The sequence below is a fragment of the Danio aesculapii genome, chromosome 24 (genome assembly GCF_903798145.1).
Source record: "Danio aesculapii chromosome 24, fDanAes4.1, whole genome shotgun sequence".
Taxonomy (NCBI): Eukaryota; Metazoa; Chordata; class Actinopteri; order Cypriniformes; family Danionidae; genus Danio; species Danio aesculapii.
In genome coordinates, this window is record NC_079458.1 from 22713450 (window position 1) to 22741446 (window position 27997).

The 27997-nt window shown below is 36.8% G+C and overlaps 1 protein-coding gene across 1 annotated transcript in view; it reads right to left on the bottom strand.

The window, feature by feature from the left end:
* prex2 (phosphatidylinositol-3,4,5-trisphosphate-dependent Rac exchange factor 2) overlaps positions 1–27997 on the bottom strand; it is a 288313-nt gene that overhangs the window by 34542 nt on the left and 225774 nt on the right. Inside the window, exons 36-37 of the mRNA XM_056450252.1 lie at positions 4903–4969; positions 2882–3072 (exon numbers count right to left, since the gene is read on the bottom strand). Coding sequence (XP_056306227.1) covers positions 2882–3072; positions 4903–4969 — 258 coding nt within the window. The remainder of the gene's footprint in view (positions 1–2881; positions 3073–4902; positions 4970–27997) is intronic.

Here is a 27997-nt window from a genome sequence, read left to right on the forward strand (position 1 = left end):
TGCCTTTCAAGCACTGTAATAACAAAATCTATGGAGGAAGAGCTCTTCTTGTAGTCTCTGTAGGGACACATGGAGACACAAGAAATTGAAAAAGAATAAGAAGAGAACAAATTCCTGTTTTACGAAATAAGAATATCATCTCCAGCTGACAGCAAAAGAGGCTTTGAGCTGAATAACATACATCAGCTGATATTCACAAATGAACTCTTAGGGAGATAGACCTGTCTGGATCTCTCACATGATCTACATTTTCTAAATGTAGAACTGACATGCTGAATATTCATAACTGCACTGGAGGAAAGATTACTGCCGAGAAAGGTGTATTTATGGAATGATACATGAGCATGTAATGAAGATTATTACATATTCATACAAAAGAGGAAATTGAATATTAAATGGTCTAAAGAGAAGAAATTGGAGAGAAGAAAATGGCTACAGAACCCCAGAAAAAAAAAAACCCTAGCAAAACAAAAGAAAGATTAAGGTGGCAGAGATGAAAACATAGAGTAAGTGACAGCAAGTAAAATGCTGTTCATTTATTCATTCGTTCGTTCGTTCGTTCGTTCGTTCGTTCGTTCATTCGTTTATTCGTCCGTTCGTTCGTACAGTTGAAGTCAGAATTATTAGCCCCGCTAAATTATTAGCCCCCCCATGTTTATTTTTTCCCTAATTTCTCTTTAACGGAGAGAAGATTTTTTCAACACATTTCTAAACAAAATAGTTTTAATAATTCATTTCTAATCACTGATTTATTTTATCTTTGCCATGATAACAGTAAATAATATTTTACTAGATATTTTTAAGACACGTCTATACAGCTTAAAATGACATTTAAAGGCTTAACTAGGTTAATTAGGTTAACTAGGCAGGTTAGGGTAGTTAGGCAAGTTATTGTATAATGATGGTTTGTTCTGGAGACCATCGAAAAAATATATAGCTTAAAGGGGCTAATTATTTTGACCTTAAAATGGTTTAAAAAAATTTTAAACTTGTGCTGGAGGGGGTCCGGTTCGGGGACAACAGGATTTCATCTCTGTTATTCGTAAACAATGTTGTTCTTTTGGCTTCATCGAACATCGAACCTTCAGCATGCATTGGGGCGGTTTGCCGCAGCTGGGATGAGAATCAGCATCCGAGGCCATGGTGCTCCACTGGGAAAAAAGGTGGTTTGCCATCTCCAGGTTGGAGGAAAGTCCTTACGTATCTCAGGGTTTTGTTCACAAGTGAGGGAAGGATGGAACGTGAGATTGACAGGCGGAATGGTGCAGTGGCAGCAGTAATGCGGTCAATGTACGGGTTTGTTGTGGTAAAGAAGGAGCTGAGCCGAAAGGCAAAGCTCTCGATTTACCAGTCAATCTACGTCCCTACTCTCACCTATGGTCATGAGATTTGGGTCATGACCAATAGGACAAGATCTCGGATACAAGCGGCCGAAGTTTCTTTCGAAGGGTGGCAGGGCGCACTTTTATGGATAGAGTGAGGAGCTCTGACACTCGGGAGGAGCTCGGAGTAGAGCCGCTGCTCCTCCACATTGAGAGAACTCAGCTGAGGTGGCTCAGGCATCTGATTCGGATGCCTCCTGGACGCCTACCTAGGGAGATGTTCCAGGCAAGTCCCACCAGGAGGAGGCCATGGGCTAGACCCAGGATATGCTGGAGGGACTTTGTCCCTCAGCTGGCCTGGGAACGCCTCACGATCCCCCTGGAGGAGCTGGAGGAAGTGTCTGGGGAGAGGAAAGTCTGGGATTCTCTCCTAAGACTGCTGCCCCTGCGACCCGCCACGGAAAAGCGGCAGAAAATGAATGAATGAATGAATAAAAACTGCTTTTATTTCAGCCGAAATAAAACAAATAAGAAGAAAATTATTACCAGAAATACTGTGAAAATATCCTTGCTCTGTTAAACATCATTTGGGAAATATAAAAAAAAATAAAAAAGGGGGCTAATAATTCTGGGGGCTAACAATTCCACTGTTCATTCATTCATTCATTCATTCATTCATTTAATCCATTTACAAATACAACTGTTGTAAATTTTAGATTCATATATGTTGTAAATGTTAAATATCATATTACCTTAGAAAATGTGAAATTTAGCATTTACTGTATCAGTTCATTCATTCATTCATTCATTCACATATTAAACGTAAATTTTAGATATACATACACACACACACACACACACACACACATATATATATATATATATATATTAATTCCCTCATTTATTCATTCATGAATTTATTCATTCTTACATTGATGCATTTAATTTATAAAATTCATTCATGGATCACTTTTTATATTTAAAAAGAAACAATTCATTCACATTTATTTCTTAAATATTTTCATTCATTCATTTATTTATTCATTCATTCATTCATTCAGTGCACAAATTAAACTGTTGAAAATGTTTGGTTTTAGAAATTTTGCAAACATTAACTATTATATGACTTCACCAAGCTTGAAATATAGCATATACTTTATCAAATAATTAATTGCGATTTTAAAATATTCGTTCTTTCATCTGCAAAGAAAGGATATTTATGGAACGATACATGAGAATGTATATGTGCAATTCATACAACAGAGGAAAGTAAATAATAAATGGTACGAGGAGAAAATGGAGAGAAGAAAACTGCAACAAAACCCAGAAAAAACAACACAAAAACAGAAGAAAGATTGAGACTGCAGAAACGAAAACAGGATAAAAGACATAAGTGACAGAGAGTAAATTGCTCCGAGCAACAGACAGAAAGGGGAAAAGACAGGGGAGGAAAAAACAGAAGCGTTCCACTTAGAGTCTCTGGCGAATAGCTGATGCCTGTCGGACAGAAGGGAGAAGAGTTTTGCTTGTATGTGTGTGTGTGTGCAACCCAGACTGACCGGTGAACTCCACTGTTGCACATGACGATGTGACACGCTCCCAGACGACTGCACAGCTCTGAAGCCACAGTGAGCAGCCCAACTCCAGACGCTCCACAGGCTGTGAACTGACACGCAGCCGTCCGACGACACGAGATAAAACTTTCCATCAGTCTGTATAACTCATCCATAGCATTCAGAGGACGCATCACCTACAGGGACAGAGAGTACACAAAAGATTTCATGACAAAGGGATAGTTCACCTAAAAATAGTCATCTGTCATTCTTTACATGTGGAATTATGCTAGTTTTTATTTTATACTAAGAAGAATGAATGAATTGATTAATTGTTTCATGAACAACTGACTGAATAAATTAAGGACTGAACTAATGACTTTCAGACTAACTAAATAAACAACTGACAAAAGAAGTAAATGAACAACTGACTGAATAAACAACTGACTAAAATGAGTGACTGAATGTCTAAATGAATCACTGACTGATTCAGTGAACGGGTCAATGAATGAACAACTGACTGAAAGACTAATTGATTGACTACATCAATGACTGACTGACTTACAGACTGACCAACTGACTGACTGACTGACTGACTGACTGACTGAATGGTAGACGGATTGATTAAATGAACAACTGATTGATTGAATGAATGAATGAATGAATAATGAGTAAATAAATAAATGAATTGATTAATGAATGAAAGACTGACTCATTCAATGTATGGATGAATGAATGAACAACAGACTGAAAGACTAACTGATTGACTACATGAGTGACTGACAAAATTACAGACTGACCGACTGACTGACTGACTGAATGGTGGACTGATTGATTAAATGAACAACTGATTGATTGATTGATTGATTGATTGATTGATTGATTGATTGAGTGGGTGAATGGATTAATGGATTAATAAATAACTAAATGGATTAATGAATTAATCACTGTCTGAATGGTGGACTGATTGATTAAACTGACTGACTGAGTGACTGACTGAGTGCCTGACTGACTAAATGAATGAATGAATGAATGTATCACAGACTGAATGGTGGACTCATTGATTAAATGAACAACTGACTGACTGACTGACTGACTGACTGAATGACTGAATGAATGAATGAACGAATGAATGAATGCACGAACGAACGAACTACAGAATGAATTAATGAATGAATCATTGACTGAATAGTGGACTGATTGATTAAATGAACAACTGACTGACTGACTGACTGACTGACTGACTGATTAAATGAATGAATGAATGAATGAATGAATGAATGAATGAATGAATGAATGAATGAATGAATTTATAAACAACCGAATGGATTAATGAATGAATCACTCACTGAATTTGTGGGCTGATTGATTAAATGATCAAATGAGTGACTGACTGACTGAATAAATGAATCACTAACTGAACGGTGGACTGATTGATTAAATGATTGACTAACTGACTGACTAACTGACTGACTGACTGACTGACTGACTGACTGACTGACTGACTGAATGAACAACTAACTGATCATCTAAATGAACAACTAAATAAAAGCAGTAACTGAATGACTAAATGAACAACTGACAGACTGACTGAATAAACAAGCATCTGACTAAATGGATGAGTGACTGACTTAATTAATCAAAAAATAAATAAAAGTAAATGAGCAAATGACTTTGTGTATGTTTATGAATGAATCCCTAAATCTGATATTTAAATTAGACATAAGAACAAACTCTTTACATAATGTCATGGTTTAATTCTTGAATTTAACTCATTAATTCTTTCAAATTTGTTGAAACATTTCAGTGGATGTGACTCGATCATTTTTCACAAAAATTGTCTTGCAATGACACAAAATTATGTAAAAAAAAAATGGAAATGTCATGCTAAAATGTCATTCAGGTTCCTTCTTTATGACTGTGAATCAACAATTGCACTTAATACAGTAACCAGCTCATTTCACTGTTCTTCCAAAAACACAGATATCCCACGAGACCCCGCAGATCGAGTAAGCGACGGCACGTACCTTGTCTATGAAGGCTGCTTTGGGAGCCGAGCTGTTAGTGAGGTTTGATTTATCCAGATAAAAGGCCCTGTGGAGGATTAATACAGAGATGTTAGTGTAGGTAATGAACATGCAGAAACAATAATTTCATCCACAAGCAACAAAGGATGTTCTGCAAAACTCCAATAGGGTTTTGATTTATCGTTCACATTAAAATCTAGTTGTGAGGATCCTTTAGTCTACAAACAAACCAGCTGGGAATTCTATTTTGAAACAACACACATCTACAGTTCTTTGGGATTCATTTCATATTTCAATTATGGCCTGCGGTAAATGTACCAGACACATGGGGCAGTAGAAGAGCTGAAAGAAGATGACTGTTTTAGAATTCTATAGTTATTTTCTATTTATGTGTTCTGCTCATTCAGGTTCTAAGAAGATTTATTCATTCATTCATTTTCCTTTGGCTTAGTCCCTTTATTCATCAGGGGTCGCCACAGTGGAATGAACATCCACACACTTCTGCACTTACACACATACACTGCGGTCAATTTAGTTTATTCAATTTACCTATAGCACATGTCTTTGGACTGTGGAGGAAACCGGAGCACCCGTAGGAAACCCACGCGAACATCGGGAGAACATGCAAACTACATAGAAATGCCAACTGACCCAGCCGGGCTCGAAGAGACGTTCTTGCTGTGAGGCAACAGTGTTTACCACTGAACCAAGATATTTATTGTAAAAATAATAATAATAATAGTCTATCCACAAATATTTTTAAATAAACATTTAATCAATTAATTCATTTGTTCATTTATTCTATTCACAAATTAGACTGTTGTACATATTAAATTTATTACTTCTGAAAACGTTTAATTTAGAGATTAATCAATTAAAATATTCATTCATTCATTCATTCATTCATTCAACTGTTTATTCATTCAACTATTCATTCATTCATTCATTCATTCATTCATTCATTCAACCAATTATTCAATCCTCCTTCATTCATTGAACTGTTCATTCATTTAACCATTCATTCGTTCATTTATTCATTCATTCAATCATTCAACTGTTCAGTCATTCAACTATTCATTCATTTATTCATTCAACCAATCCTTCTTTCATTCATTCATTCATTGAACTGTTCATTCATTTAACTATTCATTCATTCATTCATTCAACCGTTCATTCCACTTTTCGTCCGTTTGTTCAATAATTAATTAATTCATTCATTCATTTATTCATTCATTTGTTTGGTTGTTTGTTATTTTATTCATTCATCCTTACATCCTGTCATGGATTGGTCAGGCTCTCACGACCCCCACTCACGAAGATCACCATCACCTGACTTCTAATGAGCACACAGCTGCATCACATTCACGAGCACCAGATAAAAGCACAGCACTCCAGTCGCTCATTGTCCGGGCTCGTCTCGACGAAAGCGGACAACTGAGCGACCACTCAGCGTAGTCATCCTCAGCTAAAACAAACGATTTACTTACCTGTTCTCTTTGTATTCCTCCTAGTCTTCCTGGTCCTCCCGAATCGTCCTGTCTTCCAGTCCTTCCAAGTCTGTGTCATCCTCTGTCAGCTGTATCTGGTGTGTGCTGTCCATCCTCGTGTATTCCTGTTACCCAGCCACGGAGGAAAAGACCCCAACATCATTCCTGATCCTCCTGGCTATCCTTCATGTGCTCCTTGTTGTCATTTAATAAACACCCTAACGTTTCCTTACCTCTGTCTCCTGTCCACTTCATAACAGAAGCCCGGACCGATAACGACGACAACATGAGCACCCCCGATCACCTTCAAGAGCTGGTGGACCAGTTGAAGCGGATTCTACAGCCACCAGCTCCACTTTCCAACGCACCACCAGCACCGAGCACTTCCGCCTCCACAGTTTCTTCTTCGGCCCTTCCTTCCAGTCCCATGGCCCGACCAGCGCCCTACTCAGGCGGAGCGGGGGAGTGCAATGGTTTTCTGTTACAATGTTCCCTCATATTCGAAATGCAACCTTCTCTATATCCCACAGATAAGTCGAAGATCGCCTACATCGTATCTCTACTCTCTGGACCTGCACTTAAATGGGCTGAGACGATCTGGAACCAAGCCGGGCCGGTCATGAATTCCATCACTACCTTCACGGAGTATTTCAAAGAGGTGTTTGGACGTTCTGATGGGGAAGTAGCCGCTGGAGAGCAGCTGTATCATCTAAAGCAAGGTACTCTATCTACACAGGAATATGCTCTCCGGTTTCGCACTCTAGCAGCTGCAAGTGGATGGAATGAGAGATCGTTGTTGACCACGTACCGGCTCGGCTTGGAACCCACTCTCCGAATCCAACTGGCCACATTAGATGATACAATGGGTCTGGAGAGATTCATCCAACATTCTCTCCGATGTTCCGATCGTCTCCGTTCCTATCAACAGGACACCATCACCCCCTCGTCTGCACTCCTCCAATCGCCTGAGTCAACAGCCTCTCCAGAACCAGAACCCATGATAATAGAGTCTGGAAGACTGACATCAGCGGAACGACAGAGGAGGCTGACCCGGGGTCTGTGTCTATACTGCGGTGTCAGTGGACACACCCGTATGGAGTGTCCCCTTCGTCCCATTCGGACTTCAGTGAGTGTATTCAGTACGAATATTGAACAATGTAAACCACTTACTACCACCGTACAAATAACTACTGCCTCTATTTCTCTCCTTGTCACAGCCCTCATCGACTCCGGGTCAGCAGGGAACTTCATCTCCCAATCCCTCTGTCGTCAACTCCACCTCCGTACTGAGGCGTCCTCGCATATATACCAGATACAACCGATAACCCAGTGCACTCGATCTTCGACCCGTATCCATCGACAATGCGAAGACATCCTTCTTCAAGTGGGGTTGTTACATCAAGAGAGGATTCAATTTCTGGTTCTGGAGGGTGCAAATATGGACATCATTCTAGGGCGCCCGTGGCTGGTGAAGCACGATCCCATCATCTCTTGGGGCACAGGAGAGATAAAGAAATGGGGATCTGGATGTACACCTGCCTGTTTTCCAAATCTCCCTCTTCAAGGTCGGAACCCCATTTCTTTGTTTGCAACATCGGTCGAGAGCCCTCCTGAGAAGCAGTCTATCCACATTCCTAAGGAGTACAGCTCCTTTCATGATGTCTTCTGCCCCAAGAGAGCTTCCCAGCTACCGCCGCATCGGCCATGGGACTGCGCGATCGACCTAGTTCCAGATGCCCAGTTGCCAAGAGGTAGGATCTACCCGCTCTCGCTTCCAGAGAATCAGGCAATGGAAGATTACATAAGGGAGGCTCTGAGTCAGGGGTACATACGTCACTCAAAATCACCAGCCGCCTCAAGCTTCTTCTTTGTGGCCAAGAAGGACGGAGGGCTGCGTCCATGCATCGACTACAGGGTCCTAAATAACGGTACAGTAAAATACCGATATCCCCTTCCTCTGGTACCAGCCGCTTTGGAACAGCTCCGAGAAGCTAAAGTCTTCACTAAATTGGACCTCCGCAGCGCGTATAATCTGATAAGAATACGTGAGGGGGACCAATGGAAGACAGCATTCGTGACCCCTACTGGCCACTATGAATATGAGGTCATGCCTTACGGTCTGGTCAACGCCCCCTCCGTATTCCAAAACTTCATTCATGAAGTCCTCCGGGAGTTTCTTCACCACTGTGTAATAGTGTACATAGATGACATCCTCATTTACTCCCGGAGTGAGGCCGAACATCGCCAACACGTTGCGGAGGTCCTACACACATTGAGAGAACATCACCTCTACCTCAAAGCGGAGAAATGCTCATTCCACCAGAAGTCGATTCATTTCTTGGGATACATCATTGACCAAACCGGTATACGTATGGATGGGAAGAAAATTGAGGCTGTTCTATCCTGGTCAGAACCCACTTCCATTAAGGAGCTCCAGAGGTTTCTTGGGTTTGCTAACTTTTATAGACGGTTTATCAAGGACTACAGCAGGATTACATCACCTCTCACTAATCTCCTCAAGGGTAAACCCAAAGGACTGGAGTGGACCAAAGAAGCAGCCGCAGCCTTCCGCCTTCTTAAGAAGGAGTTCACAAGGGCCCCACTCCTGACTCATCCTGACCCAAATCTTCCTTTCGTGGTGGAAGTGGACGCATCCACCACCGGCGTCGGGGCAGTATTATCTCAACATCATGATACACCGCCCCGACTGCATCCCTGTGCCTATTTCTCTCGGAAGTTGAGCCCGGCGGAGCAGAATTACAGCATAGGAGACAGGGAGCTTCTAGCAATCAAGCTAGCCTTGGAGGAGTGGCGTCACTGGTTGGAGGGAGCCAAACATCCGTTCCAGGTGATCACAGATCACAAAAACCTCCAATACATCAAAGAGGCCAAGAGACTATGTCCACGTCAAGCCAGATGGTCACTTTTCTTCTCACGTTTTGATTTCTCCATTTCCTATCGTCCAGGACCCAAGAATCTAAGAGCAGACGCTCTCTCTCGTTTACACGAGCATCACGATCATGAAGAACTCCCAACGAAGATTCTTCCCGAACACATCTCCATTTGTCCGATCACCTGGAACGCTCCTCCAGTCGTTGCCACTCCGGAAGCCCCTGCTCCGCCGGGATGCCCTCCTCATCGGCAGTTCATACCACCTGAACACCGGGTAGATCTGATCCACTCCTTACATACCTCGCTAGGCACTGGACATCCAGGGATCAACAATACTCTCTCGCTAGTATCCCAACGATTCTGGTGGCCAAACATGGCAAGGGATGTGAGGCAATATGTTCAGGGCTGTAAGGACTGTGCCCAATCCAAGAGCCCACGTCATCTACCCGCTGGAAAGCTCCATCCCTTGCCGATTCCGAACCGTCCCTGGTCACACCTAGGAGTGGACTTTATCACTGACCTCCCTTCGTCAGAAGGTAATACCTGTATTCTAGTCATAGTAGATAGATTCTCAAAGTTTGTCAAACTAATCCCTCTGAAAGGTCTTCCCACAGCCTTTGAAACTGCCGACAATATCTTTAATCAAGTCTTCAGGTCATTTGGTATTCCAGAAGATATTGTGTCGGACAGAGGTCCACAGTTCATCTCACGTCTATGGAAAGCCTTCTTCAAGCTCCTAGGTGTGGCCGTCAGCCTCTCTTCTGGATATCATCCCCAAACCAACGGGCAGACAGAGAGGAAGATTCAGGAGGTGGGACGGTTCCTGAGGACCTTCTGCAGTGGTCACCAGAACTCCTGGAGCCAGTATTTGGGCTGGGCAGAATATGCCCAAAATTCACTGCGGCAACCCTCCACCGGACTCACGCCATTCCAGTGCGTCCTGGGCTTCCAACCACCGCTCTTTCCCTGGGATGGCGAACCATCTGATGTCCCCGCAGTGGATCACTGGTTCCGGGAGAGCGAGAGAGTCTGGGACGAGGCTCATCAACATCTGCAGAGGGCAGTCCGTCGAAGCAAGGTAACCGCCGATAGGAGAAGGTCTGAAGAACCCAGATACACACCCGGACAAAAGGTGTGGCTATCCACCCGGGACATACGCATGCGACTGCCCTCTCGCAAGTTAAGTCCCCGATTTGTTGGTCCCTTCACCATCGTGGAACAGGTTAACCCCGTCACCTACAAACTACAATTACCCTCTCACTACCGTATTCACCCTACATTCCACGTATCACTCCTGAAACCCTATCACGATCCTGTTCTTCCCTCCACAGAGCCTGACCACGAAGAGGAACCCCCTCCTCCACTGCTCCTAGAAGAAGGAGCCGTCTACGCAGTGAAGGAGATCTTGCGTTCCCGACGTCGTGGTGGCCAGTTGGAGTACCTGGTGGACTGGGAAGGGTACGGCCCCGAAGAAAGGACATGGGTTCCCAGAGCTGATATTCTCGATCCTAGTCTCATGGTGGAGTTTCATGAGAGCCACCCTGAGTTCCCAGCGCCTAGAGGCAGAGGGAGACCACCACGGCGTCGGAGGTGTCGGCCCTCAGGAGCGGGCCCTGGGGAGGGGGGTACTGTCATGGATTGGTCAGGCTCTCACGACCCCCACTCACGAAGATCACCATCACCTGACTTCTAATGAGCACACAGCTGCATCACATTCACGAGCACCAGATAAAAGCACAGCACTCCAGTCGCTCATTGTCCGGGCTCGTCTCGACGAAAGCGGACAACTGAGCGACCACTCAGCGTAGTCATCCTCAGCTAAAACAAACGATTTACTTACCTGTTCTCTTTGTATTCCTCCTAGTCTTCCTGGTCCTCCCGAATCGTCCTGTCTTCCAGTCCTTCCAAGTCTGTGTCATCCTCTGTCAGCTGTATCTGGTGTGTGCTGTCCATCCTCGTGTATTCCTGTTACCCAGCCACGGAGGAAAAGACCCCAACATCATTCCTGATCCTCCTGGCTATCCTTCATGTGCTCCTTGTTGTCATTTAATAAACACCCTAACGTTTCCTTACCTCTGTCTCCTGTCCACTTCATAACACATCCATTTATTTATAATGTTCTTTTAATTTTTCAAAAGCAAGTCATTCACCAAAGTGTGTCTTAAATATTTTCATTCATTCATTCATTCATTCATTCATTCATTCATTCATTCAACCACTCATTCATTCCTTCATTTATTCAACTATTCATTCAACCCTTCTTTCATTCATTCATTCAACCATACATTTGTTTGTTCATTCATTTATTTGTTCATTTGTTTGTTCTTTTATTCATTCATTTATACATTCATTTATTTTTACTTATCTTTCAATTTCCAAAAACAAGTCATTCACCAATGTATGTCTTAAATATTTTCATTCATTCATTCATTCATTCATTCATTCATTCATTCATTCATTCATTCATTGCACGAATTAGACTGTTGTGAATTTTAGATTTTAAATGTTAAAAGTTACGTAAATATCATATCACTTCAGAAAACTTGAAATTTAACAACTTATCTTAATTTTACTTCATCAATTATTCTTAATTAATTGTCTTTTTATTTTAATTAATTTATTTAATGTATGCATTTATTTTTAACATTCATTCATTCATTCACTCATCACTTTTTGCATTTTCCAAAAAACAATGCATTCACAAATGTATTTCTTAAATTCATTCATTCATTGCACAAATTAGACTACATTGTAAATAAGTTTTACTACTAGACTAGAAAATGTATTAATTGTAATTCATTCATTCATTCATTCATTCATTCATTCTTATATCCATGCATTTTTGCATTCATTTTTTTATTTTATTCACAAATTTATTTATTAAATATTTCATTCATTTATTCATTCATTCATTTATTCAACTAATATTTATAGATGCGTTTACTCTTTAAACATTCCATGGATATAGATAAAATCTGGAGACCCACAAACAAATATAGGCAGATTAAAATACATGGCAAAATCCTGCCTATTTTGGAATCTATGCCATATTGCAGCACATGTTAATTGTCAGGTAAATTAATCCGCCATCTGCCCTCCAGTGACGGAGAGATTTATCATGATAATATTCACATCTGACGCAGCATTAATATTACTGTTAATTAGTCAACGATATTAATCTTGCGCCGACTGGAGCAGATGATATGGAAATATGTGGCACCATTAGAGACTATTAATAAAGCCAAATGATGTTTACAAATGCAGACTCAGGTATTCTCTTTCTCGAAACAAACGTCTTGAGCTGCCATCATAGGATCGAACTCATTTCGCATACTAATCACAGCAGCGCTCGTTAGTGTAATTAGAAGCATTAAGCAAAGATCTTTAGAAACACCCAGAGGCCATCAGCTTAAAGCACTAAGAGCTTTAAACGCTAATTTCACTGATTTACAAAAGGACTTTAATTTCCACTTCTTTAAGCGGTGCCCAACATTTCCTGCAAAGCATAAACAAACACTACTGGAGGTTAACTGTCAGAAAGAAATGAATCTTTAAGCTGACTCTGCTGTTGGTGGACTTTAATAGCCATTTTAGTGCACGGGAACGTCTGCAATCACACTGTATTATTGTTTCATTACCTTTCTCATTTATTTTGACCTTTATTGAATGCTTTGCGGGTGATATATCAGTCGGAGGTTTACAATCCAATTTATAAAAAGGAAATTAAATCAATAAAACGAGTCAAATATTATATATGTGCACTGCACTGTTCAGAATGCTGGGGTCAGTAACAATTTTTGGAATAAATGTGTCAAAAGTAACAATAGAAAAATGTTAATATTATAACTGTTACCATTCATGCTCATTTCACTTAATATAAAATGTTCTTATTTAGGCAGTTCATTTTGCTGTGGCGACCCCAGATTATTAAAGGGACTAATCCAAAGAGAAAATGAATGAATGAATGAATGATGTTCTTATTTACATTACTCAAATCTATCCTGTCCATTTTTATCTGTGGACACATGGATTCTGTTTAGTTTGGTCAAGAATAATTTTATTTTATTTTGAGTTGTTTTTCCCGAAGTTTGATCATGTTATGTTATGTTTTGTTTAATTATTTTTAAAATGCATAATTAATTTTAAATTAGTTTATATATTAACTGATTTCTCCTCGGTGGCACAGTGGCTCAGTTGTCAGCACTGTCGCCTCACAGCAAGAAGGTCGCTGGTTCAAGTTCCGGCTGGGCCAGTTGGCATATCTGTGTGGAGCTTGCATGTTCTCCCCATCTTCACGTGGGTTTTCTCCGGGTGCTCCGGTTTCCCCGTGAATTGGATGAACTAAATTGGTTGTAGTGTATGACTGTGTGTGAATGAGAGAGTGTATGGGTGTTTCCCAGTACTGGATTGCGGCTGATAATGATCTTACCGTTCTATCATAAATAGAATTACTAAGAAATAGAATACTGTTACTAATTAGTAAGTATAGCACTAAGCACTTACTAAGTACTCTGAAAAAAAGCATGTTTTTAAAATGGTCATTTTAAAATAATTTACAATACTGTAAAAAATGTTGACAAACTAAATAAAGCCAAAATTAAAAGCATAGCAGGCAGGTCGCTGGTTCGAGCAATGGCTGGGTCAGTTGGCATTTCTGTGTGGAGTTTGCATGTTCTCCGTGTTTACGTGGGTGTCCTCCAGGTGCTCCGGTTTTCCCTACAGTCCAAAGACATGCTAAACTCATCGTAGTGTATGTGTGTGAAAGCAAGAGAGTATGGGTGTTTCCCAGGGCTGGGTGGTGGCTGTAAGGGCATCCGATGTGTAAAACATATGTTGGATAGTTGGCGGTTCATTCCGCTGTGGTGGCTTTCTTTAAAGTTGAAAAGACTAGTTTTTTTTCATATTTACATACAAAACATTCAAAAAACATACTAAAATCTAATATTTACTTCCCCCACACCAGTGTGTAAGTGCTGAAAAGTAAGAAAACAAAGAAAAGGAGGTGAGACAAAAACAAAATGAACTCTGCAATTTCAGTCAAGAAGACAAATGCCTCGCCGACTGCAGACACAAGACCTTCACAATCCAGCAGTTCAGTGTCGCCTGCTTGATCATTTATGTGAAGTCTCGCTCTCTGAAGCTTTGCTCTCTGTCGCCTAAAGTCTCAGAGTGAAGCCAAGGCCACATCCATCAGTAAAGTCTCCAAAGATGTCTTTGCCTGGCCATTTCAGAGCAGGATTTGAAAAGTGGCCCTGTAACCCACAGACAATCTCACTTTCACCGAAATCTACCAAAGCAAAACTACAGAGGATTCTGATGGCGGAAAAGTACGTGAAAAAAAAGTATTGTAAAAAAACAAACACAATCTATTGCAAGGTTCTGTTAAAGGGTCTTGAAACACTAAGTTACATTCAACAGGGTGTTTTATAGTTGTTGTTGTTTTCAGTCACTAACAAGCGTTTGTCCAACCAGTTGTCACATTTTCAAAACTCTAAACAAAATTAGCACAGCATCAGTCTTTTGTGGCCATACCATTCACACATTTCCTGTCTTTTTCACCAAATATGCAGTTAGTGAACACATTTCCAAAATGCTTACATTTTCTTAGTTTTTTATGATTGCTTACACACTAAAATTAAACTTTTCCTACAATTAGCAAAATCGTACAGTCAAGGAGCAAAACACAAGGCTAGATCTGCACAACTGTAAGCACATTGTCAGCTTCACACTTTTTGCAAAACATTACACACAGTGATATGCAAATCACTAAACACACTTGGATGCTTTTGACAGATAATTTTCATGATGGAATTTCCTTGCAATTTCAAAGCAAAGGCCTTCAACTGAACACACACATGAACCATAGGTTAAACACAGCCATCAGGTGCACACACACACACACTGCTGCAAAATTTTAGACATGCCAATCAGCTGGAACCACAATAAAAAAAGCAATAGGTATACACTATTCATCTTCATTAAACACGTTTACAGTAGTACAGCTTTAAATAGTAGTCTTGAATAAATATGGAAGGCAATGTTGCAGTGTGGAAAAGGAAGCACGAAAGTGGGGAAGACTGGTAAACAGGAGACAGGGGATGAATTTTTTTTTGATATTGAAATGTACATGTAACGGAGGCCAGCTAGTAAGTGCTGTGCAGGTAAACCTCACTCCTCTGACCTCTAAAGGTGCTCTAGCGACAGATGCTAGAGGCCATGGTCTTTAGCCTCCTTGTTAGAGCAACCGACTGCCATGCGGAAGGTCGACGGTTCGATAGCTCGGAGCTGGTTGGGTGGCATAGGACCGGCGGGGATACATTGGTGCCGTGACCCAGATGGGAGTGAGGTTTAGGGGGGTGAGTGTAACGTAGTCCATCTAGTAAGTGCTGTGCAGGTAAACCTCACTCTTCTGACCTCTAAAGGTGCTCTAGCGACAGAGGCTAGAGGCCATGGTCTTTAGGCTCCTTGTTTGAAGCAACGTGCGGAAGGTCGCCGGTTCGATACTAGCTCGGATCAGGTTGGGTGGCGTAGGACCGGTGGGGTTACATATACATTACCAGAAAGCTGAATAATATGCTTTACATTGTTGTATGGTTTGTTAGGATAGGACAAGATTTAGATATTAGTCTATCACTGTTTGGTGAATACAGTATGTTCATGTACTTTATAGCCTCTCAAACCCTGATTATATCAATATTAGTCAGTTAGAAATCATACAAGTGTTTAAGATTGATTACAGCAGTGTGTAAATGAAGCAAACAGATTTTAGAAACTCCAAACAATTGAATAATTGACACACTGCTGATTTATGTTGGGTAAATTGGGTCAACTACAGCTGAATCCAGTCTGTCTTAAACTCAGTGGCAGAGGTTAGTTTGTTTCTATTACATTTACACTTATACAGTAAAAGAAGGACTTTGAGGAGTGATGTTGATGAAAACATGTGGTCTAACCCTGAAAATCATTTTGTGCTTTTTTAAATGCCCCCTTTTTTTCTAGGTTTTTTGCTGTTTTTTTTTTTTTAATTTTTTTTCAGAATGCTCTTGTGTGTTTAATGGATGATTTGTTTACTGTAAGCAATACTTTAAAACTTTTTCTGTTCTATCATATTGTGTGTCTACTGTACCTCCTGTAAAAAAAAAAAAAAACTTATTTGCTTTTAACTGGAATGCTTTCGAATGTGGACATTACTGTACATGTGGGCATACAGTTCCCAACCAAGAAATTTTGTGTCAAAACGATGGATTGCATGTTTTGCATGCAAATACCTGTAAAACTGAAACATAAAGGTCTATGCAGTTTTTGTAATGTTAACAATAGCCAATATTATGAAACCTGATGTACTGTATTGACTGCATGTACCTTATGAAGTAAAAACAAGTGTTATTCTTTTACAGAATTATTTAATTTTGAGTCAGATGTCCAGTGTTTTGGTAAGGTTAGTGTGTGCAGAGAAAGTTGTGTTCTGTTTTGAAATGAAGAGTTATTATATATTTAACTAAATGTATTTTTGAGAAGAAAATTATTCATTTGGCCAGTTGTGTTTTGTGTGTGTGAGTCTGTTAAGAGTTTAGAAAAGTAGCTGAAGTATCGGTAAGCGCTTGTTAGCAATTGAAAAAAACTGTAATAAAAATATGATTTTCCTACCTGATCTCATGAGGATACATAACGTAGTTTAGTGGCTAATTCGTGATTATTTGTATGAGTTCGGTCATATGAAAATGTACAATTTTAAAAAGGAGGTGTCATCCAACCCCACCTTTAAACCCAATCGTCATTGGGTAATGAGCAAATTGTACTAAATTGTACAAATGAGATCATACGAATTTACATGAATTAGCCACTAAATTAAAAAGTTATGAATTGCCATGAGATTGTGTTGGATTTTCAGAACCAGTGGAACTGTAATTTATTCATGAATGCCAATTGTTTGTTTGTTTTGTTGTTTTCTAAGAGTTTCTTCATGACATACATTCTCTGTATAACCTGAATCTTTGATGAATGCCATTTATCCACTTAATGGCTTAGATAAATGCAGTAAAGCAAGCATTAAACCTTATTAAAGATGCAACAGTGTGATGATATACAGTATATTCAGATGCAGAGTGCAAACGCAAATGGCAGTTTGTTTATTTATTTATTTGAGCATTAACATGCCGGCCACTAGATTAATGTGTGCTTGTGTAATGGACATTGAGTTTACAAAAGCATATTAGAATATATTTGTTTTGTTGTTTGTAATGTGAATTCCGTCTTCTGTTTGTGTTCTGTACATGCATGAGACTTTCACAGTCTCACACTCTGAATATTGTTATGCTCCAAACTCTGTATTTGGTGTTTTCAGGTGTTTTGTGTGCGTGTGTGTGTGTGTGCTTTTAATTTTTTATTATAAGACTACAATATGTAAGTACTCTATATAAAAGTATATAAATATACAGTTGAAATCAGAATTATTAAGCCCCCTGAATTTTTTTAATGAAAAACTGCTTTTATTATAGCCGAAATAAAAGATATAAGACTTTCTCCAAAAGAAAAAATATTATCAGACATACTGTGAAAATTTCCTTGCTCTGTTAAACATCATTCGGGAAATATTTAAAAGAGCAAAAAAATTCAAAAGGGGGGCTAATAATTTTGATTTCAACTGTATAACATATAAAAAAATATCAGACTAAAATACAGTAAGACTAAAATCTCTCCTTTGACAACACTTTATGTTGAAAAGTTTAACAAAGTAACTTTCCTTAACATTAATTGAATTGAATTGAATTAAATTAAATTGAATTGAATTGAATTGAATTGAATTGAATTGAATTGAATTGAATTGAATTGAATTGAATTGAATTTCATTTCATTTCATTTCATTTCATTTCATTTCATTTCATTTCATTTTAATAAATAAGTAGGCTACTGAAAAAGAAAGAAAAGAAAAGAAAAGAAAAGAAACGAAAAAAAGGAAAGAAAAGAAAAGAAAAGAAAAAGAAAAAAAAGAAAAGAAAAGAAAAAAAGAAAAGAGTTTGGATTCAATTTGCGTAAAATTTCATCAAAACTAAAGCATTAAAACATAACTGCTTACACTGTGAAAATGATTTCAGGTTCTGGTGATCATACTGTGCTCACCAGCCACATTTCAGCCAGTGAAACATAATGCATTAAAACAGAGGCCAGTATAATGCACATAAGAACGTTGCGTGGTCTGTGTGTGGTGAAGGCGGGACTCCAGCAGGAGTCATAACTCAGCACTGGCCTCTCCTTTAAAGCAGTAACTAACTGATGGCTTGCGTTTTCTCTCCAAAAGCTCTTATAAAAGACTTTAAATGGAAATGCTGGACAGGAGCCAAAAGATGGGCCACTCTGCCTTCACTGCTCTTTACTCGCCTAAAAGCAAATCGAAGCCACTGTTTCATCTTAAATCCTAAAAAAGAAAGAAAAAACAGCACTTCTGGCCCTATTTCACTAACATTACCCAGTCTGCTTCAGGGTCTTAAGACTTGATTAGACACTGGTGTATGAACACACAGTGAGCCTGGGTGGGATCATGACAGTTTTGAGTTGTAAGTAGATAGACATAGAGAACATTTCCTGAATCAAATTAACAATAGTTGTTCATGCTTTAGCTTACAATTTGATTTCAGTACAACATGTAAAAACATACACACATAGCCATAAATTTAAAGGAAACCGTTAAGCCAACAGATGCAACCAAGATTTTTAAAAATAAAATAAAATAAAATCCAATAAAATAAAATAAAATAAAATAAAATAAAATAAAATAAAATAAAATAAAATAAAATAAAATAAAATAAAATAAAATAAAATAAAATAAAATAAAATAAAATAAAATATATAAGACAAATAAGGATTCTTCATTCCTTTATTTTTCTACGGCTTCGTCCCTTTATTCAGCAGGGATTGCCACAGCGGAATGAACTGCCAACTTATCCAGCATGTGTTTTACACAGTGGATGCCCTGCACTGGAACCTTATACTGGAAATTAAATTAAATTAAATTAAATTAAATTAAATTAAATTAAATTAAATTAAATTAAATTAAATTAAATTAAATTAAATTAAATTAAATTAAATTAAATTAAATTAAATTAAATTAAATTAAATTAAATTAAATTGTATAAATGAAATAAAATTGTGTGGAATTCAATTCAATTTAATATAATTCAATTAAAAATAAAATAAATAAATAAATAAATAAATAAATAAATAAATAAATAAATAAATAAATAAATGTAAAAAAATTGTGTAAATAAAATACAATTGTGTGAAAATAAAATAAAATAAAATTGTGTGTAAATAAAATAAAGCAAAATACATTTAATTTAAATAAATACAGTTAAATTAAATTAAATAATATTGTACATATCTAAATAAAATAAAACAACATAAAATAAAATAATGTTTAAATAAAATAATACAAATAAAAAATGAATGTAAATAAAATATGTGTAATTAAAAATGATTAAATTATTAAAAATTTTTAAAATTATTAAATTTAATAAAATAATATTGTGTGTTTTATTTTTTTTGTCACGTTTTATTTTATTTAACTAAATTTAATAAAAATAAAATAAAGTTATGTGTAAATAAAATTTTATAAAATTACATTTATTTAAATAAATTTTATTAATTAAATAACAAAACTAGTTAAAACAAAACAAAACAAAATTAAACTAAAAATATTCCACAAAACACACTACATAATATTATCAAAATATGTGCTAATTTATATAAACTGTAGAACAGATGTGTTTTTCTTCATTGAAAGTCAACAGTATGTTGATGTTCATAGGTGTCTAACAGGATTATTTGCTCTGACATATGTGCTATTTATATCATTGTATATTAAGTAATTGTAATTTAATTAACATGATTAAACTTAGGGGGAAAACAACTATAAGTAAATAAATAAATAAATAAATAAATAAATAAATAAATAAATAAATAAATAAATAAATAAATAAATAAATAAATAAATAAATAAAACCATTCCTGACCAAACTAAACAGAATCCATGTGATACAGATAAAAATGGACAGGATGGATTTCAGGCATAATTTACTTTGACTTTTTCCCTTGACACCAATAGACTAGCATATAATTTTAGTAAAACCTCTGTGAATGTGGTTTCTTTTTACTTGGTTTCTTTAAGTCCTAGAATAGCATCATTAGTCCACCAGGCCATCGCGTCTTTAAAAAAACCCATAAACCCACAAATAGCATTAGACCCAAACCGCCACCATGACCCACTGCATGACCTCAACAAACCTTGACTAATTACAAACAGATTCACAAACATGATGTCATGCTGGCTCTGTCCAAACTGGCACAACAGCCTCAAACACACATACACACACACAAATATATTTTATCCCATATTTAGGTATCTTCCCATTGGGAGCAGATCACTCAACCGATTTCAGCCCTTACAGCAGCTCCGAAACATGCCATTAGCCAAGCATCGAGTTTTTAAGTATGGCTATTAATCCAACTGTCTAACACTCACATACACACACATCCCACATTGCAGAAACCTCATCTGTATCAAACACACCACAAGATTCGCACTGCAGAGACCACAACAAACAAAACACACTCCAGTGTCTTCGTTTAAACAGAAAAAAATTGGGGCAAGGAGAGTTTAGAATCACAATTAACAAACAATCAAACAAACTAAGTATATTTTAAGTCTACAAATGTTGTAAAAAGTACCCATACATATCGATTTCAAATGATACAATATTATTTTAACTCCAGTATCAATACAAAGTAAATTGGACATCTTGTTAAAATATGGTATGACATCGATACACTTAAGGTCTTTGTACACTGAATCATCTACAAATACGTAGATGGAAATGCGGAGAGTGTCAAAATAAAAATATGTCTTCAAAAAAGTTATGTAGGTTTCGATATATTCCGCAAATATTCAATAAATCATGTTGTTATTCATTTGACAGCTAAATCAATTCATATCATTTTTTTGTTCCACTCCTAACCTGCCATGTGTTATTTTAAAAATTGTATCAACAACAAGAGACAAAATGACTGTTAGGTCTACTGTGACACTGTTTTTATCTGTATATTTGTTCTGTTGTATTTATTTGTGCAATTGCTAGCAATTAGCTTATTTGTAAATTACTGACTGTTCACTTGTCATCCATAATGTTTAACTGTGCATATCATACTAAAAATCATACTAAATCATACTAAAATATAACTCGAATACTGAAATTGGAATTAAGAACTGTGAAATCTATTAGAATGATACATCCCAGCAGGCACAGGATGTCAACAGGACATCAGATTGATGTTGTACCCAACAATATTGCATATTGTTTGGAAATGAAAATTGGGTTGACGACAGAACCCAACGTCAGGCCGACGTCAATGTCCAATGTCAGACAGACATTTCATTTTGGTTACTTTCCAACGCAACTTAAAAACATTTAATGATGTTACAGCTTGATGTTGTGTGGTCACTTTCCAACTTAACCTAAAATCAACAAAATATCAACGTCATTTGTTGCCAATATCAACATTGGTCAAAATAACATTTTCCTGATGCAGATGCTGGTGACCTAAATCTAACCTAATATTAATTTCTTATAAAATTGTGTGTTTATTGGGATAGTTCAAAACAATGAAAATAACAATGAAAATAACAAATATATATATATATATATATACAGTCAAGACCAGGGGCATTGCAAGATTCCCATTTAGACCACAGAAAGGAGATATGATTGGTCGGGGAGGTTAAAATTATTAAGCGTAATTCTCTGCGCTCAGTGTCAGGTCTCAGACAACAAATAATTCTAGAACATAATTTTGTTCTCTAGACTTCTCATAAGAAATTAATATTCATGCAAAAGATTTCTTAGAGGATCTCAGCATGATCACTGAAGTTGTGTCTATATTGGATTTATTTTCTGATTTATTTAGAATGATAATTGTATAGTAATTTTATAATAAATGCATTTTTGTTTTATTCATTGTAGCTAATTAACCCTTGTGTGGTGTTCGTATTTTTGTTACTCAGCCAGTGTTTATGGGTCTGGTGGACCCGCTAGAGTTTTAGCTTTCCAAATTAACACTATCAAACAATTTTATGTTAAATTACTCAACAAATGTTTACTTCGTCCCAATTACAAGCCATATGAACAGCAAACATGGTTAATTTTTCCCTTTTACCTTTGTTAGATCATATTGTTGAATTAATGTGCTTCCCGTTTTTTTTTTTTATTTATTAATTTTTTTTTTTTTATTAATGTTATGAAAAAAATAAAACCCACAGATTTGTTTTTTCGTATTGTTCCCACCATGGTCTTGGACATCGTCATCAGAAGCTCCTCTCTCTTCCACAATCAATTGCAAGGCCCTCACAGCAGGTAATCTTTTGGCCATCTTGATCAGTTGTGATAAGGAACCACACTGGCAAAGTCTTATTTATAATATTATGCCCCTAATGCACAGATGGGACAGGGTGTGAGAAAATAAAGCTTGGTTCCCGCAAGAGAGAGGGTAAAATGTGGGGGAATGTAAGCCCAAGCTGTATGTCTATGTCCCCTGGTCATACCCATGGAAAATTCAGAAGTTTTGTTATAAAAGCTGATAAATATTTATTTATTTTATTGATTAATTGATTTTTTTTTTCACAATGATGCCTCTTCATTTTATCATCTTATTATCTTTTGAGAGAAGCCTGTGTCACTTCCGGTCAAAAAAAACAACAACTTGCTGGTTGATTAAAAGTAACTTTAAGTCAGAATTTGCCAGGAATGATTTCAGGTTTGGTTGTATACATACCTGTACATACATATTAATAATTCTGGCAGGACAGAGTGGAAAGTGGATCAGTTTTATCCCTGGCAATTTAAGAAATTAAGACATACAAAATATTGTAATTTTAATTAACACCATGACAACATTTTCCAGTAGTATGTTATCAAATACTGAAGTTAGAAATTCCAGTATAGTGACAACACTATTACAAACTCGTAGATGTTACCATTTTGGGGGCTTAAAATGAAGCCACATTAAGGTCTCAATTTACTGCTTGTATTAAGAGTAATTTCTATCCCACACTTTGAAGTCTTGTTTATAAAAGGATATTGGGGATGAACTCAACATGAACTGGACATAAACTCGACTTAATGCTTAAAAACTACCAGATGAGTCTTGGATTGATTTAACGCCAACTGTGATCAAACTATTTTTAATTTCTGTTCCACATGAAAAGAGTTGCTCTATCGTCTTCAAAAGTGCTTTCTAAGAAGCCGACATCAGCTCGATAAAGACCACATTAGCACTGCATATTCAAGTTTTTCCTTTGAGGGTTTCCAGAGCTGTGCACTGATAATGTGATCTAACATAGTGTTGAATGCGAAATCTAGCATTTTAGTAAATAAAGAAACAGCTCTGAACCAGCTGAATAATTGTATCCCTTACTGTCAGTATACTTCAACAGTCTCCAATCTACTGTAGCTGCACTTTTCTCTCACACCATCACTTTTTTTATTTATTTTCTTTTCTATTTATTTTCTTCATATATATTTCTGTATTTCTGTTTCTACAACATATAGGAAAAATATAAGGGTAACACAAAACTAATACAATTGGTTATCGACAATACACTAAAATGAAATTTTAAATATATATGTTTTAATAATTTATTTATTTTTTATATATTTTAAATGAAATTACTAGTGATTTAATATCATTATTAATAATCTGTCATTTTGTTTCTGTCTATAGTGTCATGTAATCCTTATACACTCAAAACAATTATTTTTGCCGTTTATTCAAACTACTTATAAAACCACCCAATTCTTGAGATTTTGTTCAATCAACTTTTGTTTTGGTACTACATGAATTAATTGTGTGGAACCCTCCATTTTACAGTGAAATGCTAATTTGGCACTCAGTAAACATTTTTATTGTTTTATTAATGTTGAAATTATTTAACAAGAAATTTGCTTTCTTTTAAAATTGATATTGATGTCAAAATCACCAATCTAATTAAAAAATAAAACTAATAAATAAATCAAAAACAGGCCCCAGATCTTTAAAAAGTATACAGCTATGGGGAAAAAAACACCTCATGAAAATTGTCCAAAAATCGATGTAATTTAAGTTAAGAACCAACAATAATAATGTTTTATATTTTGTAGGGATAAATTGTAATACTATTATCCGAATAACTACATTTTTTTAAATTGAACAAATGGCATCAGTAGTTTACATAATTATTTATTTATTTATTTATTTATTTATTTATTTATAGTGTATGTGATCTTATGATATTTCATTCTTATTTTAGTATGTCTGTTTTTGTGCTTAAATGGCTTAAATGCTGTTTTACCCAGCAAAATATAAGATGAATTATCATTTCACTGAGTCACTGCACTGAAAAAAACATTAAAGAGATTTAATGCAACAACTAAAGCAGTAAAAGCAGTTAATAATACATGAAGACATTTCTTCCCATACTTTCATTAGATATTTTGAGCGATTTTGCCCCCAAACAAATTAGGATACATGCAAATAAATTCAACTCCAAAGTCATTTCTGCTACTAAAGAGATGCTATTAAAACATCTCTGTCCCATCATTTTCATACTTTAGCTAAAAACATCTGTCCCATCATTTTTATACTTTTGCCAAACCAACCTCATGGCATGATATTTAGGAAACATAACAACCAAATGAATCAAAACAGAAAGACATAAATGCTAAACTCTACGACCCGACATGTGTTTGTTATTTTCAGATTGGATTTGTTTTGTGATGATTATATGACAACGGAGAGTATGTTGACATAAATGAAAACTGTAGATAATACTGCATTTCTACATATATGGGCAGACACACTCCGGTATATTAAAAACTATTAAAAAAAATACTTGAAGCTGAAAAACATAATGATTAAGTAAAAATTACTGAAAATAATGAAAATCAGATATTGCTTTCGAATTGTGGTTTAAAAGAAGCATAAACACTCAACGCCCACTTTATTAGGTACACCTTTTTTGGGACCCTCTTTTGCCTTCAGAACAGCCTTAATCCTTCATGGCATAGATTCAACAAGGTACTGGAAATATTTCTTTGAGATTTTGGTCCATATTGACATGATAGCATCATGCAGTTGCTGCAAATTTGTCGGCTGCACATCCATGATGAGAATCTCTCGTTCCACCACATCCCAAAGGTGCTCTATTGGATTGATGTCTGGTAATGTGGAGGCCATCTGAGTACAGTGAATGTTCAAGAAACCAGCCTGAGAAGATTCGGGTTTTATGACATGATGCGTTATCCTGCTGAAAGTAGCCATCAAAAGATGAGTACCCTGTAGTCATAAAGGGGTGGACATGATCAGCAACAATAATTAGGTAGGCTGTGGCGTTGACACGATCCTCAATTGGTACTAATGGGCCCAAAGTGTGCTAAGAAAATACTAACACTACCACACCAGCACCACCAGCCTGAATCAAGGAAGGATGGATCCAAGCTTTCATGTTGTTGACGCCAAATTCAGATCCTATAATCCGAATGTCACAGCAAAAATCAAGACTCATCCAACCAGGCAATGTTTTTCCAATTTTCTCTTGTCTAATTTTGGTGAGCCTGTGCGAATTGTAGCCTCAGTTTCCTGTTCTTATCTGACAGGTGTGGCACCAGGTGTGGTCTTCTTCTGCTGTAGCCCATCTGCCTCAAGGTTCAATGTGTTGTGAGTTCAGAGATGCTCTTTTGCATACCTCGGTTGTAACGAGTGGTTATTTTAGTTACTATGGCCTTTCTACCAACTTGAACCCACATAACTGTGCCTCCTTGGATATTTTCTATTTTCAGACCATTCTCTGTAAACCCTAGAGATTTGTTGTGCGTGAAACTCCCAGTAGATCAGCAGTTTCTAAAATACTCAGACCAGCCCGTCTGGCATCAACAGCCATGCCACGTTCAAAGTCACTTAAATCACCTTTCTTCCCATTCTGATACTCTGTTTGAACTGCAGCAGATCGTCTTGACCATGTCTAAATGCATTGAGCTGCTGCCATGTGATTGGCTGATTAGAAATTTGCGTTAATGAGCAGTTGGACAGGTGTACCTAATAAAGTTCAGCCTCCTATATTTATATTAACTTTTAAAGGCAACGACAAGAACCTACTCTTTGCCATAAAAGTGAAATTGTTGAACCAAAAAGAGAAAAGCAGACTGTTTAGATATATGAAAACCACGTACAGTCTAACACGTCTCATTGTCATATTCATATCTGAACAGTGACATTTTGAAGAAGGAGCAGATTTGCCTTTTTCTCATTCAGTGTTCGTGCTTCACATTTCGTCGATACAAATGCATCAAGCTCGGCCTACAATGCCAATATCAATGCTCAGACAGCAAGGGCCGTGAAAAAGGTTCTGAAGGATTGCCTTATTACTGGAATATAGATAGACTTTTTTCAAATGCCAATATGCCAGAGAACGCAGAGTAGATAATGAGTCAGCACTATACCCTGAATGATGCTGGCAAGTTTTCTAAAACAGTGTGTGCACATGAGCGATGTCAACAATTAATCAATCAACAATTAATTGCTGATAATCCTTCAAACTGATACACCATATAGATGATTGATTGAGCATGGATGTCATTGAAGTGCATAGTTGTGAAAAACTATGCTTTGAGAAACAGAACAGGCTTCAGGTTACAGTCATGTTGTTGTGTTGTGTCTTCACGGTGGATAGCTTTATCAGCTCATTAATTATTATACCATGTAGAATTGTATAAATATGAAACTGTTTATCCATGTGAGGTTTAGAAAACTCGATGAAGTGGATTATTAACTAAATGACTTAGGCCTAAAAAGGCACTTTATCTTATCTTTGCCACTAGAGGGTGTGTATTCACAACAAACAAAGGCGTATTTTGATGCTGCTATAACTGAGTGTGGAATTTTGGGAGTTATCATCTTCATTACATCCTTTGAGACACCTGCAGGAATCATGTTCATGGACGAGCTAAAATATTTAAAATGTACAGCATAAGTAAGAAACAAAGTATGACTGAAAGATGTTAATCGAGTTGAAAGCGATAAAGCAATTGCTGATGCGAGATGAGTGTGACATGACGTGAAAGCAGCAGAGCTTTTAATATACTATGGTTAACAGTCGTGATCCCATAGGGAAGAATGAGGATTAAGGGGACAGTGTTTTAATGACTTTTTTTGGATATTTTAATGCAAGAAAATCTTACATAATGATATTCATTAGTAAACGTTGGCCTTTCCTCATTCTCTAGTGTTTCCTTAACACCGGAAATACCAGAATTCTCTAACTACCTGAATTACCTTAGTGGTAAGTTTGACCGTTCTCATATAAGACGTCATATTGTCATGTCATATTTACATTCAAAGCTTCTATTGAGATTAAAATTAAGCGTTGAATGTCTGCCATCATATTCAATTACGTCATTACCCTAAAAATACAATCTTTTTGGTAATACTGCCTATAAATGTATAGTTAGGCTCTTTTGTGTTGTGTAATTTTAATAAAATAACAATGTTATTTGATTCACATATAAATTTGCAATATTTAAAATACACATATTTATATACATGTATTTAGTAAAGAAAATATATTTAAAATATATATATAGTTAATATAGTTTTATTTCAATATAGTTTTTGGATATTTTAATGAAAGAAAATCA